General features: G+C 45.9%; 1 protein-coding gene across 1 annotated transcript in view; it reads left to right on the plus strand.

Annotated features, from left to right (window-relative positions):
• Window positions 1-266: 266 nt before the first annotated feature.
• ENTPD1 (ectonucleoside triphosphate diphosphohydrolase 1) overlaps window positions 267-18,363 on the plus strand; it is a 182,973-nt gene continuing 164,876 nt past the window's right edge. Inside the window, exon 1 of the mRNA XM_040361453.1 lies at window positions 267-661. Coding sequence (XP_040217387.1) covers window positions 646-661 — 16 coding nt within the window. The 5' untranslated portion in view covers window positions 267-645. The remainder of the gene's footprint in view (window positions 662-18,363) is intronic.

Consider the following 18,363-nt stretch of genomic DNA (forward strand, 5'->3'; position numbering starts at 1 on the left):
TCCCATGAGCAACCTACCACTCTCCAACACCTGGTCATGTAGCAATCCCAGGAAAAGGAATACCTTTTAGCGGCACACACACCTAGGAGCCCGGAATGGACAGACACAAGGAGGACCGTGTGAGCTTCCAGCAGAGCCTTGCTGAGCCCTGCTGCCGGAGCTGGCCGGAGCTGTCACCAGCAGCAGCTGAAAGGTGATCTGATGAGACTGTGCATTGCTGCTGGCAGGGAAGGGCTGGCTCTTTAAGAACACAGGCTCTCCCTCTCCCTCTCCCTGCTCATATGTATTCTTTCCAGAGTCGGAGCCGCTTCCTAGGATGAAGAATGAGCTCCTTGTGCCTGCAGACCAGGCTGAGGATTCCATGTAGTGTGCAGGGGAGGCTGAAGAGTCAGACATGCTGATCGCTCATCCATCCTGAGCCATCCTGCTGGGGGGGGATCGCCCTGGAATTCCGAGCTGCAGCAGCAGCCAGGGCCCTCTGTCTGTGTGTGTCTTCCTCCTCCTGACCTCCTGTCACCGCGATCCTCCATGTCAGCGCTACACAAGAGTCCACCCACAGGCATGGACCGTTAAATAGGCAAGTCTCATGTGCATCTCTCAGTGAGACTGCAGAAGGCACAGGCTGAGCACCAAGCAGCAGAGCTGATGGAAGAACCAAAGGGTAAGTGCCCCTTGCTGCCAACCTAACTCAATGCTTACCCTCTACACTGCTTACCCTCTACACTGCCAACCCTTCCCTCCCCACTGCTCTACCAGCACAACTTCACATAAACTTTTCCTGGAAAGCCTCTGACAACCATTTATCACCCACTGATCACCCATTGATCACCCATTGATCACACACTGATCACCCATTGATCACCCACTGATCACCCACTGATCACCCATTGATCACACACTGATCACCCATTGATCACCCACTGATCACCCACTGATCACCCATTGATCACACACTGATCACCCATTGATCACCCACTGATCACCCACTGATCACCCATTGATCACACACTGATCACCCATTGATCACCCACTGATCACCCACTGATCACCCACTGATCACACATTGATCACCCATTGATCACCCACTGATCACTGAGACACCTGCAACAGCTGGACACACAGGTCAGCTCAGGTTGTTGGCAGTGTGTGTGTGTGTGTGCTAGACAAGTTTATGTTGCTTAACTATCACAGCAATCAGATGTTACATTGTAATATAATAGCAATGGTACTTATTGCAGGTGTCATTCACTTACAACAATCAGATGTTACAATGTAATATAATAGTAATGGTACTTATTGCAGGCTTCACACACTTACAGCAATCCAATGTTACATTGTAATATAATAGCAATGGTACTTATGGCAGGTGCATTCAGTTCCAGCAATCAGATGGTACCTTGTAATACAATAAAAGTGCTACTTATTGCAGGCTTCACTCAGTGATGTTACATTGTAATACAATAGCAATGGTACTTATTGCAGGCTTCACTCAGTGATGTTACATTGTAATACAATAGCGATGGTACTTATTGCAGACTTCACTCAGTGATGTTACATTGTAATACAATAGCAATGGTACTTATTGCAAGCTTCACTCAGTGATGTTACATTGTAATATAATAAAAGTGCTACTTATTGCAGGCTTCACTCGGTGATGTTACATTGTAATACAATAGCAATGGTACTTATTGCAGGCTTCACTCAGTGATGTTACATTGTAATACAATAGCAATGAAACGTATTGCAAGCTTCACTGAGTGTTGTTACATTGTAATACAATAGCAATGGTACTTGTTACAGGCTTCACTCAGTGTTGTTACATTGTAATACAATAGCAATGGTACTTTTTACAGGCTTCACTCACTTCCAGCAATCTGATGTTACCTTGTGATACAATAGATGTGGTACTTATTGCTGGAGTTACTCACTTACAGCAATCAGATGTTACATTGTGATCATTAATAGTGGTACTTATTGCAGGCTCCACTCAAAGCATTCAGAATTTACATTGTAATATAATAGAGGGGATACTTATTGCAAGCTTCACTCAGTGATGTTACATTGTAATACAGTAGCAGTGGTTCTTCTGGCAGGCTCAATTCACAGCCATCAGAAGTTACATTGTAATACAGTAGAAGGGGTACTTTATTGCAGGCTTCACTCAATTACATCAATCAGATGTTACATTGTAATACAATAGCAATGGTACTTTATTGCAGGCTTCACTCACTTACAGCAATCTGATGTTCCATTATCATACAATAGAAATGAAAGTTATTGCAGGCTTCACTCAGAGATGTTACATTGTAATACAGTAGAAGCAGTAATCATTGCTGGCTTCACTCACAGCAACCAGATGTTACATTGTAATACAACAGCAGTGGTACTTATTGCAGGCTTCACTCACTTACATCAATCAGATGTTACATTGTGGTCATTACCAGTGGTACTTATTGCAGGTTTCACTTAAAGCATTCAGAAGTTACATTGTCATACAATAGAAGTGATAGTTATTGCAGGCTTCACTCAGAGAGGTTACATTGTAATACAGTATCCGTGTTTCTTCTGGCAGGCTCCATTCACAGCCACCAGATGTTACATTGTAATAGAGTAGAAGTGGTACTTATTGCAGGCTTCACTCACTTACAGCAATCAGAAGTTACATTGTAATACAATAGAGGTGATACTTATTGCAAGCTTCACTCAGTGATGTTACATTGTAATACGGTAGCAGTGGTGCATGTTGCAGGCTTCACTCACTTTCAGCAATCAGATGTTACATTGTAATCATTACCAGTGGTACTTATTGAAGGCTCCACTCAAAGCAATCAGATTAGTTACATTGTAATAGCAACCACTCACTGAGTAATATTAGAGCCATCAGTTGTTACATTGTATTACCATAGAAGTGGTATGTCTTGCAGATTTAAATCACTAAGGGGTGTTAGAGCAATCAGATGTTACATTGTAATGCCATAATAGTGGTACTTCTCGCAGGTTCCACTCACAGCAATCAGATGTTACATTGTAATATAATAGCAGTAGTAGGTCTGCTGGCTCCAGCATTACAGTAAGTAGATGTTACATTGTAATATAATAGCAGTAGTAGGTCTGGCTCCAGCATTACAGTAGGTAGATGTTACATTGTAAAATAATAGCAGTAGTAGGTCTGACTGGCTCCAGCATTACAGTAAGTAGATGTTACATTGTAATATAATAGCAGTAGTAGGTCTGCTGGCTCCAGCATTACAGTAAGTAGATGTTACATTGTAATATAATAGCAGTAGTAGGTCTGGCTCCAGCATTACAGTAAGTAGATGTTACATTGTAATAACAGAACTGTAGTGCTTCTGGCAGGTTTTGCTTACTGAGGGGCATTAGAGCATCAGATGTTACATTGGGGAGATTGAATAGAGCTGGAGCACTCAGAATTTGTGCATGGTAAGTGGTAACCAATCAGCTTCTAACTTCTAACTAAGCTTTGATAATAAAACCTGGAAGCTGATTGGCTTCTATGCACAACTACACCAGATTTTGCACTCTCCAGGTTTAGTAAATGACCCCCCTCTGTATCACAGGAGTGAGAGAAGCCAGTGATCTGCCGATATGGTTCCGGCTATCGTGAACTTTCACGATAGCCGGAACCATATCGGCAGATCACCGGCTTCTCTCACTCAGGGGTATTACAGGGATCACATTTTTAGTTTGTTTTGTGTGTTACATAATACTTTTCAGTTTTAACAAAACATAATATATTGACATAAAACAATTCATAATATTTTGACAGTAGCTTATGTCTCCAGATAGTATGTATGGAATAATAACCAGATCAGTGGTTAGGGGTCTGTACAGCATTATTTTACATAGACCGCCATCTAATCATTCCTTACAAGTATTCATATTCAATGTGATGCAGTAAAACAATCCCATTGTGATCTCATATTGCAATAATATAACAGTGTTATTGCTGGCTTATTTTTATATGCGGTTAGACTGTACCTGTATACCCATCTATGTTCTGTGTACTGTCAGACCACATGTGAATGAATGAATGAATGAAAAATTTATATAGCGCGGCACATGCGAACTGAATCGCTTCTGGGCGCTAGTTGTTAGTGTCTCATGCCTTTCAGAAAAGCAGGGTTTTGATCTGCCTTCTGAAAGACAGGTGGTTTTGCTCCAACCGAATGCTGGTTGGCAAAGCATTCCAAAGCCTGGGGCCCTGGAAAGCAAACCTTCTTTCTCCTTTGGACTTGTATTTGGTTTTAGGAACCTTGACCAGATTTTGGTCGGTGGATCGCAGAATGCGGTTGCAATTGTGCGTTTTGATCTTGTCGCAAAGATATCGAGGAGCCTTCCCATGGATGCACTTATGTGTCAGGCAGAGTGCTTTGAATGCAATTCTGTCTTTCACTGGCAACCAGTGAAGGGATCTCAACGAAGGTGAGATTGATTCCCAAGATTTTTTCCCAGTCACAAGTCTAGCGGCCGTATTCTGTACGACTTGAAGACGAGCGATTTGGTACTTGGGGAGCCCGAGGTAAAGGGCATTTGCATAGTCCAGTCTGGAATTCACGATTGTTCCCACCACGACTGCTATGTCTTCTTTGGGAATAAATGGAATAAGTCTGCGTAGAAGGCGCATCAAATGGTGCGTCCCGCTGACTACTGACCCTATTTGTGCGTCCATTGTCATGAAGGTGTCAAACGTGACTCCTAGACTTTTGACTTTGGAGCTAGGGGAGATGGTCTGACCCAGGATGGGCGAAGGTGTCCAGTTAGTTGTCGGTTGTCTCTTCCGACTGGCATTGAACATAAAGAGTTCTGTTTTAGCGCTATTGAGTTTGAGATAACTCTTAGTCATCCAGTTTTCTATTGAAGAGAGACATTTCTCTAATCTGAGATGATGATCCTTTTTTTGGCAGATGCGAAAGTACAACTGCGTGTCGTCTGCATACGAGTGATAGAGTAGTTCTTGGCTACTGATAATATCAAAGAGAGGACGAAGATAGATATTAAACAGCACCGGTGACAGGGGGGATCCTTGGGGGACCCCACATGGCACCGCGCGTTTTTCTGACGTGAAAGATCCCAGTTTCACTGTTTGTGAACGGTTTCCGAGAAAAGAGGAGAACCATGGTAAGGCATCTTCTGAGACTCCGGCGACTTCTGTTAGTCGTCTCAGTAGCAATTTATGGTCTACTGTGTCAAAGGCTGCGCTTAGGTCCAGCAGAACCAGGAGACACGATTCTCCTTCGTCTGCGGCCTCGAGCGCATCATCCCATATTTTCAGTAAGGCCGTTTCTGTCCCGTGTCCGGGACGGAACCCGGATTGAAATGGATCGAGTAGGTTGTGGGTATCCAGATGCTGTTGCAGCTGATTTACCACCACTTTCTCCATTATCTTGGACAGAGCATTTAGACCTGTTATGGGACGGCGGTGAGTTGGGTCCATAGGATCCAAATTAGGTTTTTTCAAGATCGGCAGGATTGTGCCCTCTTTCAGCAGGGAAGGCACTATGCCTTCCTTAAATGACTGATTTATAAGCTGTGTGATCGGAGGCGCCAGGATGTCGGCACATTCCTTCAGTAGCTTGGTGGGAATGATGTCATTGGGTGCTGTGCTGTTGCGCAGCGCACCAATGAATTTTTTTGTGGTATCAATGGAGATGGGTTCCAAAGTGAACTTAGTTGATTGTAGAGGCGTTCCGTCGGTGTTTTGATTGAAGAGGGGGCTGAGTGGAGTATTGTTTTGCCGAATACTTACCCGAATTTTTTCAATTTTGTTGATGAAGAAATCCGATAGTTCATTGCAGAACTCTTGGGTGTCTGAAGTGGGGACTTCAAGACATCCCGGATTCATGGTCTGGGTGACCATCCTGAAGAGTTCGCGTGGGCGATTCATTGCGCTGTTAATCACCGTGGAAAAGTGAAGTTTCTTGGCTTTGAAAATTTCCTTGTGATATCGTGTAGTTACTGCTTTGTAGAAGTTGAGGCGGTCTTCTGAAGGACTTCTTATCCAGGCGGCTTCCGCCCTTCTGCGCTCTTGCGTACTGATAGACATATTCTCTGTGTACTGGTAGACCACATATGTCCTGTGTACTGGTAGACCACATATGTACTGTGTACTGGTAGACCACATATGTCCTGTGTACTGGTAGACCACATATGTACTGTGTACTGGTAGGCCACATATGTACTGTGTACTGGTAGACCACATATGTCCTGTGTACTGGTAGACCACATATGTACTGTGTACTGGTAGGCCACATATGTACTGTGTACTGGTAGACCACATATGTCCTGTGTACTGGTAGACCACATATGTACTGTGTACTGGTAGACCACATGTGTATTGTGTACTGGTAGACCACATGTGTATTGTGTTGGGGTAGACCATATATGTTCTGTGTACTGGCAGACATCATATGTTCTATGTACTAGAAGACCACATATACTCACTGGAACTGGTGGACCACATATGCTCTGTGTACTGGTAGACCATACATGTACTGGTAGACCACACATGTACTGTGTACTGCTAGACCACATGTGTATTGTGTTGGGGTAGTCCATATATGTTCTGTGTACTGGCAGACATGATATGTACTAGAAGATCACATATGCTTACTGGAACTGGTAGACCACATATGCTCTGTGTACTGGTAGACCATACATGAACTGGTAGAACATATATGTTCTATGTACTGGTAGACCACACATGTACTGTGTACTGGTAGACCACATGTGTATTGTGTTGGAGTAGACCATATATGTTCTGTGGACCACGTGTGTACTGTACACTGTTGGAGCACGTATGTTGTAGACCACGTGTGTACTGTACACTGTTGGAGCACGTATGTTCTGTGTACTGGTAGACCACGTGTGTACTGTACACTGTTGGAGCACGTATGTTCTGTGTACTGGTAGACCACGTGTGTACTGTACACTGTTGGAGCACTCATGTTCTGTGTACTGGTAGACCACGTGTGTACTGTACGCTGTTGGAGCACTCATGTTCTGTGTACTGGTAGACCACGTGTGTACTGTACACTGTTGGATCACGTATGTTCTGTGTACTGGTAGACCACGCGTGTACTGTACACTGTTAGACCGCATATGTTCTGTGTACTGGTAGACCACGTGTGTACTGTACACTGTTGGAGCACGTATGTTCTGTGTACTGGTAGACCACGTATGTTCTGTGTACTGGTAGACCACGTGTGTACTGTACACTGTTGGAGCACTCATGTTCTGTGTACTGGTAGACCACGTGTGTACTGTACACTGTTGGATCACGTATGTTCTGTGTACTGGTAGACCACGTGTGTACTGTACACTGTTGGAGCACGTATGTTCTGTGTACTGGTAGACCACGTGTGTTCTGTGTACTGGTAGACCACGTATGTTCTGTGTACTGGTAGACCACGTGTGTACTGTACACTGTTGGATCACGTATGTTCTGTGTACTGGTAGACCACGTGTGTACTGTACACTGTTGGAGCACGTATGTTCTGTGTACTGGTAGACCACGTGTGTACTGTACACTGTTGGAGCACGCATGTTCTGTGTACTGGTAGACCACGTGTGTACTGTACACTGTTGGAGCACGCATGTTCTGTGTACTGGTAGACCACGTGTGTACTGTACACTGTTGGAGCACGTATGTTCTGTGTACTGGTAGACCACGTGTGTACTGTACACTGTTGGAGCACGCATGTTCTGTGTACTGGTAGACCACGTGTGTACTGTACACTGTTGGAGCACGTATGTTCTGTGTACTGGTAGACCACGTGTGTACTGTACACTGTTGGAGCACGTGTGTTCTGTGTACTGGTAGACCACGTGTGTACTGTAAACTGTTGGAGCACGTATGTTCTGTGTACTGGTAGACCACGTGTGTACTGTACACTGTTGGAGCACGCATGTTCTGTGTACTGGTAGACCACGTGTCTACTGTACACTGTTGGAGCACGCATGTTCTGTGTACTGGTAGACCACGTGTGTACTGTACACTGTTGGAGCACGCATGTTCTGTGTACTGGTAGACCACGTGTGTACTGTACACTGTTGGAGCACGTGTGTTCTGTGTACTGGTAGACCATGTGTGTACTGTACACTGTTGGATCACGTATGTTCTGTGTACTGGTAGACCATGTGTGTACTGTACACTGTTGGATCACGTATGTTCTGTGTACTGGTAGACCACGTGTTTACTGTACACTGTTGGATCACGTATGTTCTGTGTACTGGTAGACCACGTGTGTACTGTACACTGTTGGAGCACGTATGTTCTGTGTACTGGTAGACCACGTGTGTACTGTACACTGTTGGATCATGTATGTTCTGTGTACTGGTAGACCACGTGTGTACTGTACACTGTTGGAGCACGCATGTTCTGTGTACTGGTAGACCACGTGTGTACTGTACACTGTTGGAGCACGTATGTTCTGTGTACTGGTAGACCACGTGTGTACTGTACACTGTTGGAGAATGTATGTTCTGTGTACTGGTAGACCACGTGTGTACTGTACACTGTTGGATCACGTATGTTCTGTGTACTGGTAGACCACGTGTGTACTGTACACTGTTGGAGCACGCATGTTCTGTGTACTTGTAGACCACGTGTGTACTGTACACTGTTGGAGCACGGAAGGTTCTGTGTACTGGTAGACCACGTGTGTACAGTACACTGTTGGAGCACGTATGTTCTGTGTACTGGTAGACCACGTGTGTACAGTACACTGTTGGAGCACGCATGTTCTGTGTACTGGTAGACCACGTGTGTACTGTACACTGTTGGAGCACGCATGTTCTGTGTACTGGTAGACCACTTGTGTACTGTACACTGTTGGAGCACGGAAGGTTCTGTGTACTGGTAGACCACGTGTGTACAGTACACTGTTGGAGCACGTATGTTCTGTGTACTGGTAGACCACGTGTGTACTGTACACTGTTGGAGCACGTATGTTCTGTGTACTGGTAGACCACAGTGATGATTGTTGTTAGATACAGATTTGTTATCTCTCTGACATGTGACCTTATCAGAAAATAAATAGTTCCACTTTCCGGCAAATGGCCATTCATAGCACAGCGTTTTATTGTTCATGTTCTGCCCCTGACTTTAGGAAAACATTTAAACAGAACTGTAACCTGCGATAAATGTCAGCAGCCAGACCTCCCTTTGTCTGTGGGCAGATCCTGGCATTGTGTGCCACTTGGCAGCCTCTGTGTTTCCCAGGAACTCCGCCGCCGGTAAGACCTCCAGGCCTTCTCCTAGTTCTCTCCACCCGACACATCTCACTCTTCCTACTAAACCTTTTGGGCTAGATTAACGTAGGAGAGCGTATCTTTGTGCGGGCGTAGCGTATCCTATTTACACTACGCCGCCGCAACTTAGACAGGCAAGTGCAGTATTCACAAAGCACTTGCTCCGTAAGTTGCGGCGACGTAGCGTAAATCGGCCGGCGTAAGCCCGCCTAATTCAAATGTGGAAGAGGTGGGCGTGTTTTATTAAAATGAGCCGTGACCCCACGTAAATGACGTGCCGATCGTACGGCGCATGCGCGCTCATGCTCAGCATCACGTCGAATTTACGCCCTAAGATACGCCAGGCCCAATGCCTGTGACGTGAACGTAACCTACGCACAGCCCCATTCACGTACGACTTAAGCAAACAACGTAAAAAGATACGCTTGCCGACGTCCATACTTTGCATTGGCTGCGCCTCATATAGCAGGGGTAACTTTACGCCGGACGTAAGCCTAACGTAAACGGCGTAGCGGGCGCAAGTACGTTCGTGAATCGGCGTATCTAGCTCATTTACATATTCGAGGCGTAAATCTATGGAAGCGCCCCTAGCGGCCAGCGTAAATATGCACCCAAGATACGACGGCGTACTAAGACCTACGTCGGTCAGCTGAAGCCATATTTCAGGCGTATCTTGTTCCCAGAATACCGCGCAGAGATACGACGGCGCAGCTTTTAAATTACGCGGCGTATCAATAGATACGCCACCGTAACTCGAACGTGAATCTGGCCCTATATTTGTTTCACAATCACCAGAGTGCAGCATAAAAGTCAGATAACAGGACAGGATAGAACATCAGCAGGGAGATTTCTCTAAAACGGGGGGCAAGTGGGCAATCTATGCCATCAACATCTACCCAAAAATAAAATATCAGGTAGGCCGACCTTATTAACTGCAACTGTAAATAAATCTGTAAATAGTAAGTATGAGAAAAATCATCGGGTGATTGGGAGTTAATTGTAAAAGGCGCTCTTATTTGGGTGCCAGCGCGGTTAATATAGAAATGTTTTGTGTGGTGTGTGTGGGCATGATTAGCACAGCGTGTTGTTTGACTCCTCGAGTCTCGTAAGTTTGCAGTTCAGCAGTTGCAGACAATCCATCTGTTTCTGAGCTGATATTCCTCTGATACGTTAGCAATGAAGGGGCCTACATTTATAGAGATGCCATTGAAATATCGCCAACCTTGTCATTGTATCGCGAAAGAAAAAATATATATATGTCTATAGAAGTACATATAATATTACTACTGCGCTGATCCTGTAGGTTTGTGTAAAAGATAAATATAAATATAGATACACCAGCAGTTTGCATAAATAGATACAAAAAATGCCCCGGATTCACAAAGCACTTACGCCAACGTATCTCCAGATACGCCGCGTAAGTGCAAATATGCGCCGTTGTATCTATGCGCCGGACCCACATACTAAGATACGCCTGAAAACAGGCTTCATCCCACCGACGTAACTTGCCTACGCCGTCGTAGAGTGGGCACATATTTACACTAGACGCATGTGGCGCTCCCATTGATTTTCTATTCAAGTATGCAAATGAGGGAGATACGGCGATTCACGAACGTACGTGCGCCCGACGCAGTGCGCGTAAAGTCATACGTCCGTCGTAAAGTTAAGCCCCATAAAGGAGGTGTAACTCAGCAGCATCCATGCAAAGGGCTGCACCAGGGAACACAAGCCGACGTATTTTACGTTGGACGTGAAAATTACTAGGCGTAGGTTACGTTCACGCCGTAGGCAGTGATCCGACGTATCTTAGGGAGTAGTTCCGACGTGATGCTGAGCATGCGCACTGGGATGTGTCCACGGGGCGCATGCGCAGTACGTTATTCGTATCTTTATGGCGCTCGGCCCATCATTTGCATGAGGTCACGCCTCATTTACATGGCTCACGCCCACTTCCACCTACCCCGGCTTACGCCTAGGAAACCCAGCGCAGTTTTGGCAGCACTGGCTTTGTGAATTCAGTGCTTGCCTCTCTGCGCTCCGTGTCGGCGTAGCGTACAGGAGATACGCTACGGCGGCATAAATGTGCGCCGCTGTCTGTGAATCCGGGCCAATTATATACAAGAAATAGCCCTTATGCATATATCCCTTATGATATAAAACGTGCAAATCAAGTCAAATCGCCATATAATATAGTGTAAATACCGGTGTACACCAAAAAACAAGCGCTCAAACAAATGACTTCAATAAGTGAAATAAAAGTTCAGATAAGTGAAAGTGCATAAAAAGTCCATTGCGCTTCAAAAAAAAACGTTTGCAGATTTCGTATGTTAAATGAACCAAAAACGAGTGACTCTTCCACCCATTGTGTCACCACCACCTATTTGCAAAATGAACACTCACCACAGCAAACTATAGTAGTCGCCTATATCAGGGGTGTCCAAACTTTTTTCAAAGAGGGCCAGATTTGATGAAGTCAACATGCGTGAGGGCCGACCATTCTGCATGACATTCTTTGAACCATTACAATTAAATGTAAATGAACTAATACATTGCCCAACAAGAATTCTCTTGCCTTTTTGGCTGTGTGTGGTCAAGATTCTAAGGATGAGCTCGGATTTGGATATACCGTATTGATCGTGTATAACACGCACCTTCACTGTAAGAGGAAAGTTTCAGGAAAAAAATGTAATTTTAAATAAAGAATTATGAAACAAAATAAGGGTCATTGCCCATCAATGCAGCCTAATCAGTGCCCATCTGCAGCCTCACCATTGCCATGAATGCAGCCTCACCATTGCCATGAATGCAGCTTCTGAATGCAGCCTCACCATTGCCATGAATGCAGCCTCACAAGTGCCATGAATGCAATTTCACCATTTACACGAATGCAGTCTCTGAATGCATGATGCTCGGGGAGTCGTTGGGGGCTACAAAAGAGAGATATATACAAATTACCAGTGGGGCCATGGACGTCCGCTCCATAGGGCAAGTGGGGGCAATTGACCCCCACTGGAAAATCGAGAAGGTGTTGAAGAGTCTCACGGCCACGGGCTGTCTGAGTGGTCCCGGGCCGGATGTCACACAGACACAGCGAGCAGAGTGAAGCTGCCTCCACCTCCAGTGTTTATGTGCACACAGGGGGAGGGAACCTGCTGTGACCCGGCCGTGCTGATGGCTGATCTGAGGTACTGAATGGGATGGGGGGAGGGAAGGTCCGTCTGTGCTGAAGGGGGGGTTTGTGCTGAATGGGGGTCCATCTGTGCTGAAGGGGGGGTCTGTGCTGAATGGAGGGGTCTGTGCTGAATGGAGGGGTCTGTGCTGAATGGAGGGGTCTGTGCTGAATGGAGGGGTCTGTGCTGAAGGGGGGGTCTGTACATTCTCTTGGCTATATTTATATGGGCATGGAGTGAAGCTGAACTATCTCAAGAGCTATTTCACACTGCCAACTGGATACGTTATTGGTAAAGCGCCGCTAAAAAGTGCCGCTTTACCATCGTTTTAGCTGCGCTATTCGACCGCTAGCGGGGCGACTTTAACCTCTGCTAGCGTTTGAAGACAGGGTTAAATGTGTATCGCCGCTGCGGAAATGCCCCTTCCCCTGAAAAAATTTCAGCGGACGCCCATGAGTGGGGCCGCATTTATCCGGAACGCGGGCCGCAATTGACCCCCGGGCTGGACTTTGGACATGCCTGGCCTATATGGATAACCAACACGTTGTTTCCCAGATTATGGACTTTTCCTTTCCTTGCAGCTCTCCTGCTGCATTCCTTTCTCAATGGGGTGAAATGATTCTTAAAATGGAAGGACTCAATATGGCGTAGTATGTTCAAAAATAGTATAAATTTATTAAAAATCATAAAAAGTTTACACTCATAGGGGCCAGATTCACGTAGCGCAGCGGATCTAATAGATCCGCTCGTTCTACGTGAATTAAGATCCGCTCCCGCAAGTTTAGGAGGCAAGTGGCTAATTCACAAACCACTTACCTCCAAACTTGCGACGGCGGATCCTAAATCCCCCAGCGGAATTCAAATTCCGCGGCTAGGGGAGTGTCATATTTAAATCAGGCGCGCTCCCGCGCCGATTTAAATACGCATGCGTCGTCCGGGGAATTTCCCGGCGTGCATTGCTCCCACTGACGTCAATAGGACGTCAGTGGTTGCGACGGGAGCTAGACTTGCGACGCGCGTGTTCGTGAATCGGCGTACGCAAACGACGTAGGAAATTTCAAACTCGACGCGGGAACGACGGCTATACTTAACAATACTTACCCCTGCTTTTAGCAGGGGTAAGTATACGACGGGTACCGCGCTACGGAAACGACGTAAGAACACTGCGTCGGGTCCGCGTACGGTCGTGAATTTCGCGTATCTCGCTGATTTACATATTATTCAGTGTAAATCAGCGGGAACGCCCCCGGCGCCATTTTTAAATCAAAAAAAAGATCCGACAGTGTAACACAGTGTAACACTGTCGGATCTCAGCCCTATCTATGCGTAACTGGTTCTATGAATCAGGCGCATAGATAGGACCTGAAAAAAGCTGAGATACGATGGTGTATCTGAGATACACCGTCGTATCTGCTTCGTGAATCTGGCCCATAGTGTTGTGCCTATCCGACCGGCACGAGTCTATCCAGCGTTACCGTTCTCAGCGAACGATCTGTACTTTCCGCCGGCGTGCGCTCCACGCCTCGGTTGCTAAGCGGTTCAGCATCCGGAGGTTCCACGTGACGCAATTCCACCTGTACAGTTTACCCAGAAGCCTCTACGCGTTTCGTAAGCGTCGTTGCGTCGTTGGAAAGCTTGTCATTGTATCACCTACAAAAAAAAAAAAAAAAAGTCAAAGCTGTTTGATTTCTCTATACAGTAAAACTTTGGATTGCGAGCATAATTTGTTCCCGGAAGCATGCTTGTAATCCAAAACACTTGTATATCAAAGCAAATTTCCCCATAGGAAATAATGGAAACTCAAATGATTCGTTCCACAACCATTTATTCATAAGTCCTTCAGTTTATATGTGAAGAAATAGTCCCGGACAGCTGCACTTCCAAAAATCCTTTTATTGAAGCTTTATATGACAAGTGGTTGACAGATGGAGCAGGGGACAAAGAGGTAGACGCTGTAACAAGACCCTTGCTCAGACCCCCCACTGTGTAACAGATTTCAAGTAGAAACACTTCAGCATTCCAAAGTCCATGACAGACGCGTTTCGCGCAAATATCAGTGCTTAGTCAATGACTATTGATATTTGCACGAAACGCGTCTACCTCTTTGTCCCCTGCTCCATCTGTCAACCACTTGTCATATGAAGCTTCAATAAAAGGATTTTTGGAAGTGCAGCTGTCTGGAATTATTTATTCACATTACACAGCATGTGAGCTGGGCTAGCATCTGACTAGTGTGTGTGTGTGTGTGGGTGGGCATTAACCAGAGACTCACTCATCATGTGTGTTTCTAAATGTTGTACCTTCATTGGCCCGGATTCACAGACATTGGCGCATATTTATGCCGCCGTAGTGTATCTCTTTTACGCTACGCCGGCGCAGCGCACAGAGGCAAGCACTGGATTCACAAAGCACCTGCTCCCACTCGCTCTTAAAGATACGCTGGGTTCCCTCGGCGTAAGCCAGCCTAGGTGGAAATGGGCATGAGCCATACTAATGAGGCGTGACCCCATGCAAATGATGGGCCAAGCGCCATAGAAGTACTTCAAATGAACGGCGCATGCGCCGTCCCGTGGCCGCATCCCAGTGCGCATGCTCAGAATCACGTTGAAACAACTGCCTAAGATACGTTGGATCACTGCCTACGACGTGAACGTAACCTACGCCTAGTCATATTCACGTACAACGTAAACGACAAAAGATACGACGGCTTGTGTTCCCTGGTCCATACCTTTGCATGAGTTGCACCTCCTATATGGGGAATAACTTTACGCCGGACGTACGACTTACGCAAACCGCGTATATGATGCGCCGGGCGCAACTACGTTTGTGAATCGGCGTATCTGCCTCATGTGCATAGAAAATCTATGGGAGCGGCAAATGCGCCCGGCGTAAATATGCGCCCACGATACGACGGCGTAGGCAAGTTACGTCGGTCGTAGAAAGCCTATTTTCAGGCGTATCTAGTTTTGTGGGCACGGCGCAGAGATACGACTGCGCATATTTACACTTACGCGGCGTATCTCGGTATACGTCGGCGTAAGTGCTTTGTGAATCCGGGCCATTACATGTAACTATTGTTACACTTGGAGGCGCCTCTCTTTTGTACTCAGTTGTGACATGACGCTACTCTTATATCAATACATCGCTTGTATATCAAGTCAAAATCTATTTAAAAATTTAGCTTGTCTTGCAAAACGCTCTCAAACCAAGTTACTCTCAAACCAAGGTTTTACTGTATATTGTGTCTTGTTATGGTGACATCACAGTACATTTATTCCCCCGATGGAAGGACTTTTCGTCTGTTTAGACCTTGGAAATGTCACTTTTCCTCCAATCCTGGCTGGATATAATCCATATTATCGTCTCTCTTCGCTTTGCTTGTCACTTTGAATTTTATCAACATTTCATTTTCCCGTTTTGGCATTTCACACTTCCTTAAATTGAGAAAGCCGGTGGAGAAAAACGCTGGAAAAAATAGGTTGTAGACACTTTCTGTGTCTGGTGTCCCCCTGGATGGGGAGGTATGTTCCCTTTACTTCTGTGCTCTGCAAAACCAGCATGGTCCCCCCCCCCCCCCTTCCCTTCCCGAGGGCTGACTACTCATCTGAATAGTGGCGGGGAAGGCCCTGGCCTTGAGTCCTGGGGTGTTGCTAAAAGTTGTGTTTATCATTTGAAAGAACAGAATGACCTTGCTGTTCTGGGAGATAGCATGGGGCTGCTCACATCGTATTGCTATGGATCAGCACTTCTCCTCTCTGCCTATTCTTGTGTATATTGGCGTGTAGAGGAGTCGTGTTTTGAACACACCTTTTCCTACAAAGAAAAATATCTTGTGTAAACTTTTGGGGAAGCTCACAAACTGCAAATGTTGTGATATATTTCTTATGAAATATTTAATTTGTCGCGTCTTATGTCATGACTCCCAATAATAGTGCAGCTTACATAACCTGGGAAGCCTGGGACTGCCAGAACTATTTATTAAGATGGGCAGAACGTATCTATTAGAAGTTAGTCACATTTTACTGGACTTGTTCTGCAATGTTGACGACATTTTGTAGCTTCAACATTCTTCAACCTTTAACCACTTAAAGCGGGGGTTCACCCTTAGAGGGCACTTTTCCCCCTTAGATTCCTGCTCGTTATTACTAGGGGAATCGGCTATTTATTTTAAAATATGTGCAGTACTTACCCGTTTACGAGACGCATCCTCTCCGTCGCTTCCGGGTATGGGCTTCGGGAATGGGCGTTCCTTCTTGATTGACAGTCTTCCGAGAGGCTTCCGACGGTCGCATCCATCGCGTCACGATTTTCCGAAAGAAGCCGAACGTCGGTGCGCAGGCGCAGTATAGAGCCGCACCGACGTTCGGCTTCTTTCGGCTACGAGTGACGCGATGGATGCGACCGTCGGAAGCCTCTCGGAAGAATGTCAATCAAGAAGGAACGCCCGCTCCCGAAGACCCATACCCGGAAGCGACGGAAGAAGATGCAGCTCGAAAACGGGTAAGTACTGCACATATTTTAATATAAATAGCCGATTCCCCTAGACCGAACGAGCAGGAAGCTAAGGGGAGATTTTTTTTTTTTTTTAAATGGGTGAACTCCCACTTTAAGGACCGTCTCCTGCAGATATACGTCGGCAGAATGGCCCGGCCGGGCACAGGCACGTACAGGTACGGCGCCTTTAAGAGCCCAGCCGTGGGTCGCGCGCGCGCGCCGCCTGCACGCGACCCGGTCCGAAGCTCTGTGACCGTGGCCGCTGGACCCGATCGCCGCCGGTGTCCCACGATCGGTCCCCGGAGCTGAAGAACGGGGGAGCTCTGTGTAAACACACCTTCCCCGTTCTTCACAGTGGCGCTGTCATTGATCGTCTGTTCCCTGATATAGGGAAAGACGATCAATGACGTCACACGTCCAGCCACGCCACCCTACAGTTAGAAACACATATGAGGTCACACTTAACCCCTACAGCGCCCCCTAGTGGTTTACTCCTAAAATGCAATTGTCATTTTCACAGTAAACAATGCATTTTTATAGCACTTATTGCTGTGAAAATGACAACGGTCCCAAAAATGTGTCAAAATTGTCCGAAGTGTCCGCCATAATGTCGCAGTCACAAAAAAATCACTCATCGCCCTCATTATTGGTAAAAAAAAAAAAAATATTATTAAAAAAAATGCCATAAAACCATCCCCTATTTTGTAAACGCTATACATTTTGCGCAAAACAATCGTTAAACCCTTATTGCGATTTTTTTTTACCAAAAATAGGTAGAAGAATACGTATCGGCCTAAACTGAGGAAAAAAAAAATTTTATATATTTTTTGGGGATATTTATTATAGCAAAAAGTAAAAAATATTGGTTTTTTTTCAAAATTTACGCTCTATTTCTATTGTCGCAATTGTCAGTTAAAGCGATGCAGTGCCGAATCTCAAAAAGGGGCAAGGTCCTTAACCTGCATATTGGTCCGGGTCTTAAGTGGTTAAAGAGCTTTAATGACTTTGTTCTGTCATATTATCCAACTTGTCCGAAACTCCAACCACTGTACTTCCGGTTTCTTTAAACCATAAGTACAGTGGAACCTCGGATTGTGAGTAATGCGGTTAACGAGCGCTTTGCAATTCGAGCACTGTGTTTAAAAAAATCATGACTTGGTTTACGAGTGTTGTCTTGCAAAACGAGCAGGATTCAAGCCAAAGCAGTGTGCAGTACCGCTTTTGGCCTGAGGTGGGAGCCAGAGCCGAGCAAAGCCGAACTTCGCCGATCACAGCCGATCGGCGCCTTTGAAAATGCACAGAAAGGCCCGAGGACAGGAAGTCTTTCCTAGGTTTGCCGAGTTCAGCCGAAGTGTCCTTGGGCCTTTTCGGCTGTTTTCAAGGCTCTCCCGTGCCCCCCACCTCTAGCCGCATGCGGTATTGTATCCCA

This window comes from Rana temporaria, chromosome 8, assembly GCF_905171775.1.
Source record: "Rana temporaria chromosome 8, aRanTem1.1, whole genome shotgun sequence".
NCBI lineage: Eukaryota > Metazoa > Chordata > Amphibia > Anura > Ranidae > Rana > Rana temporaria.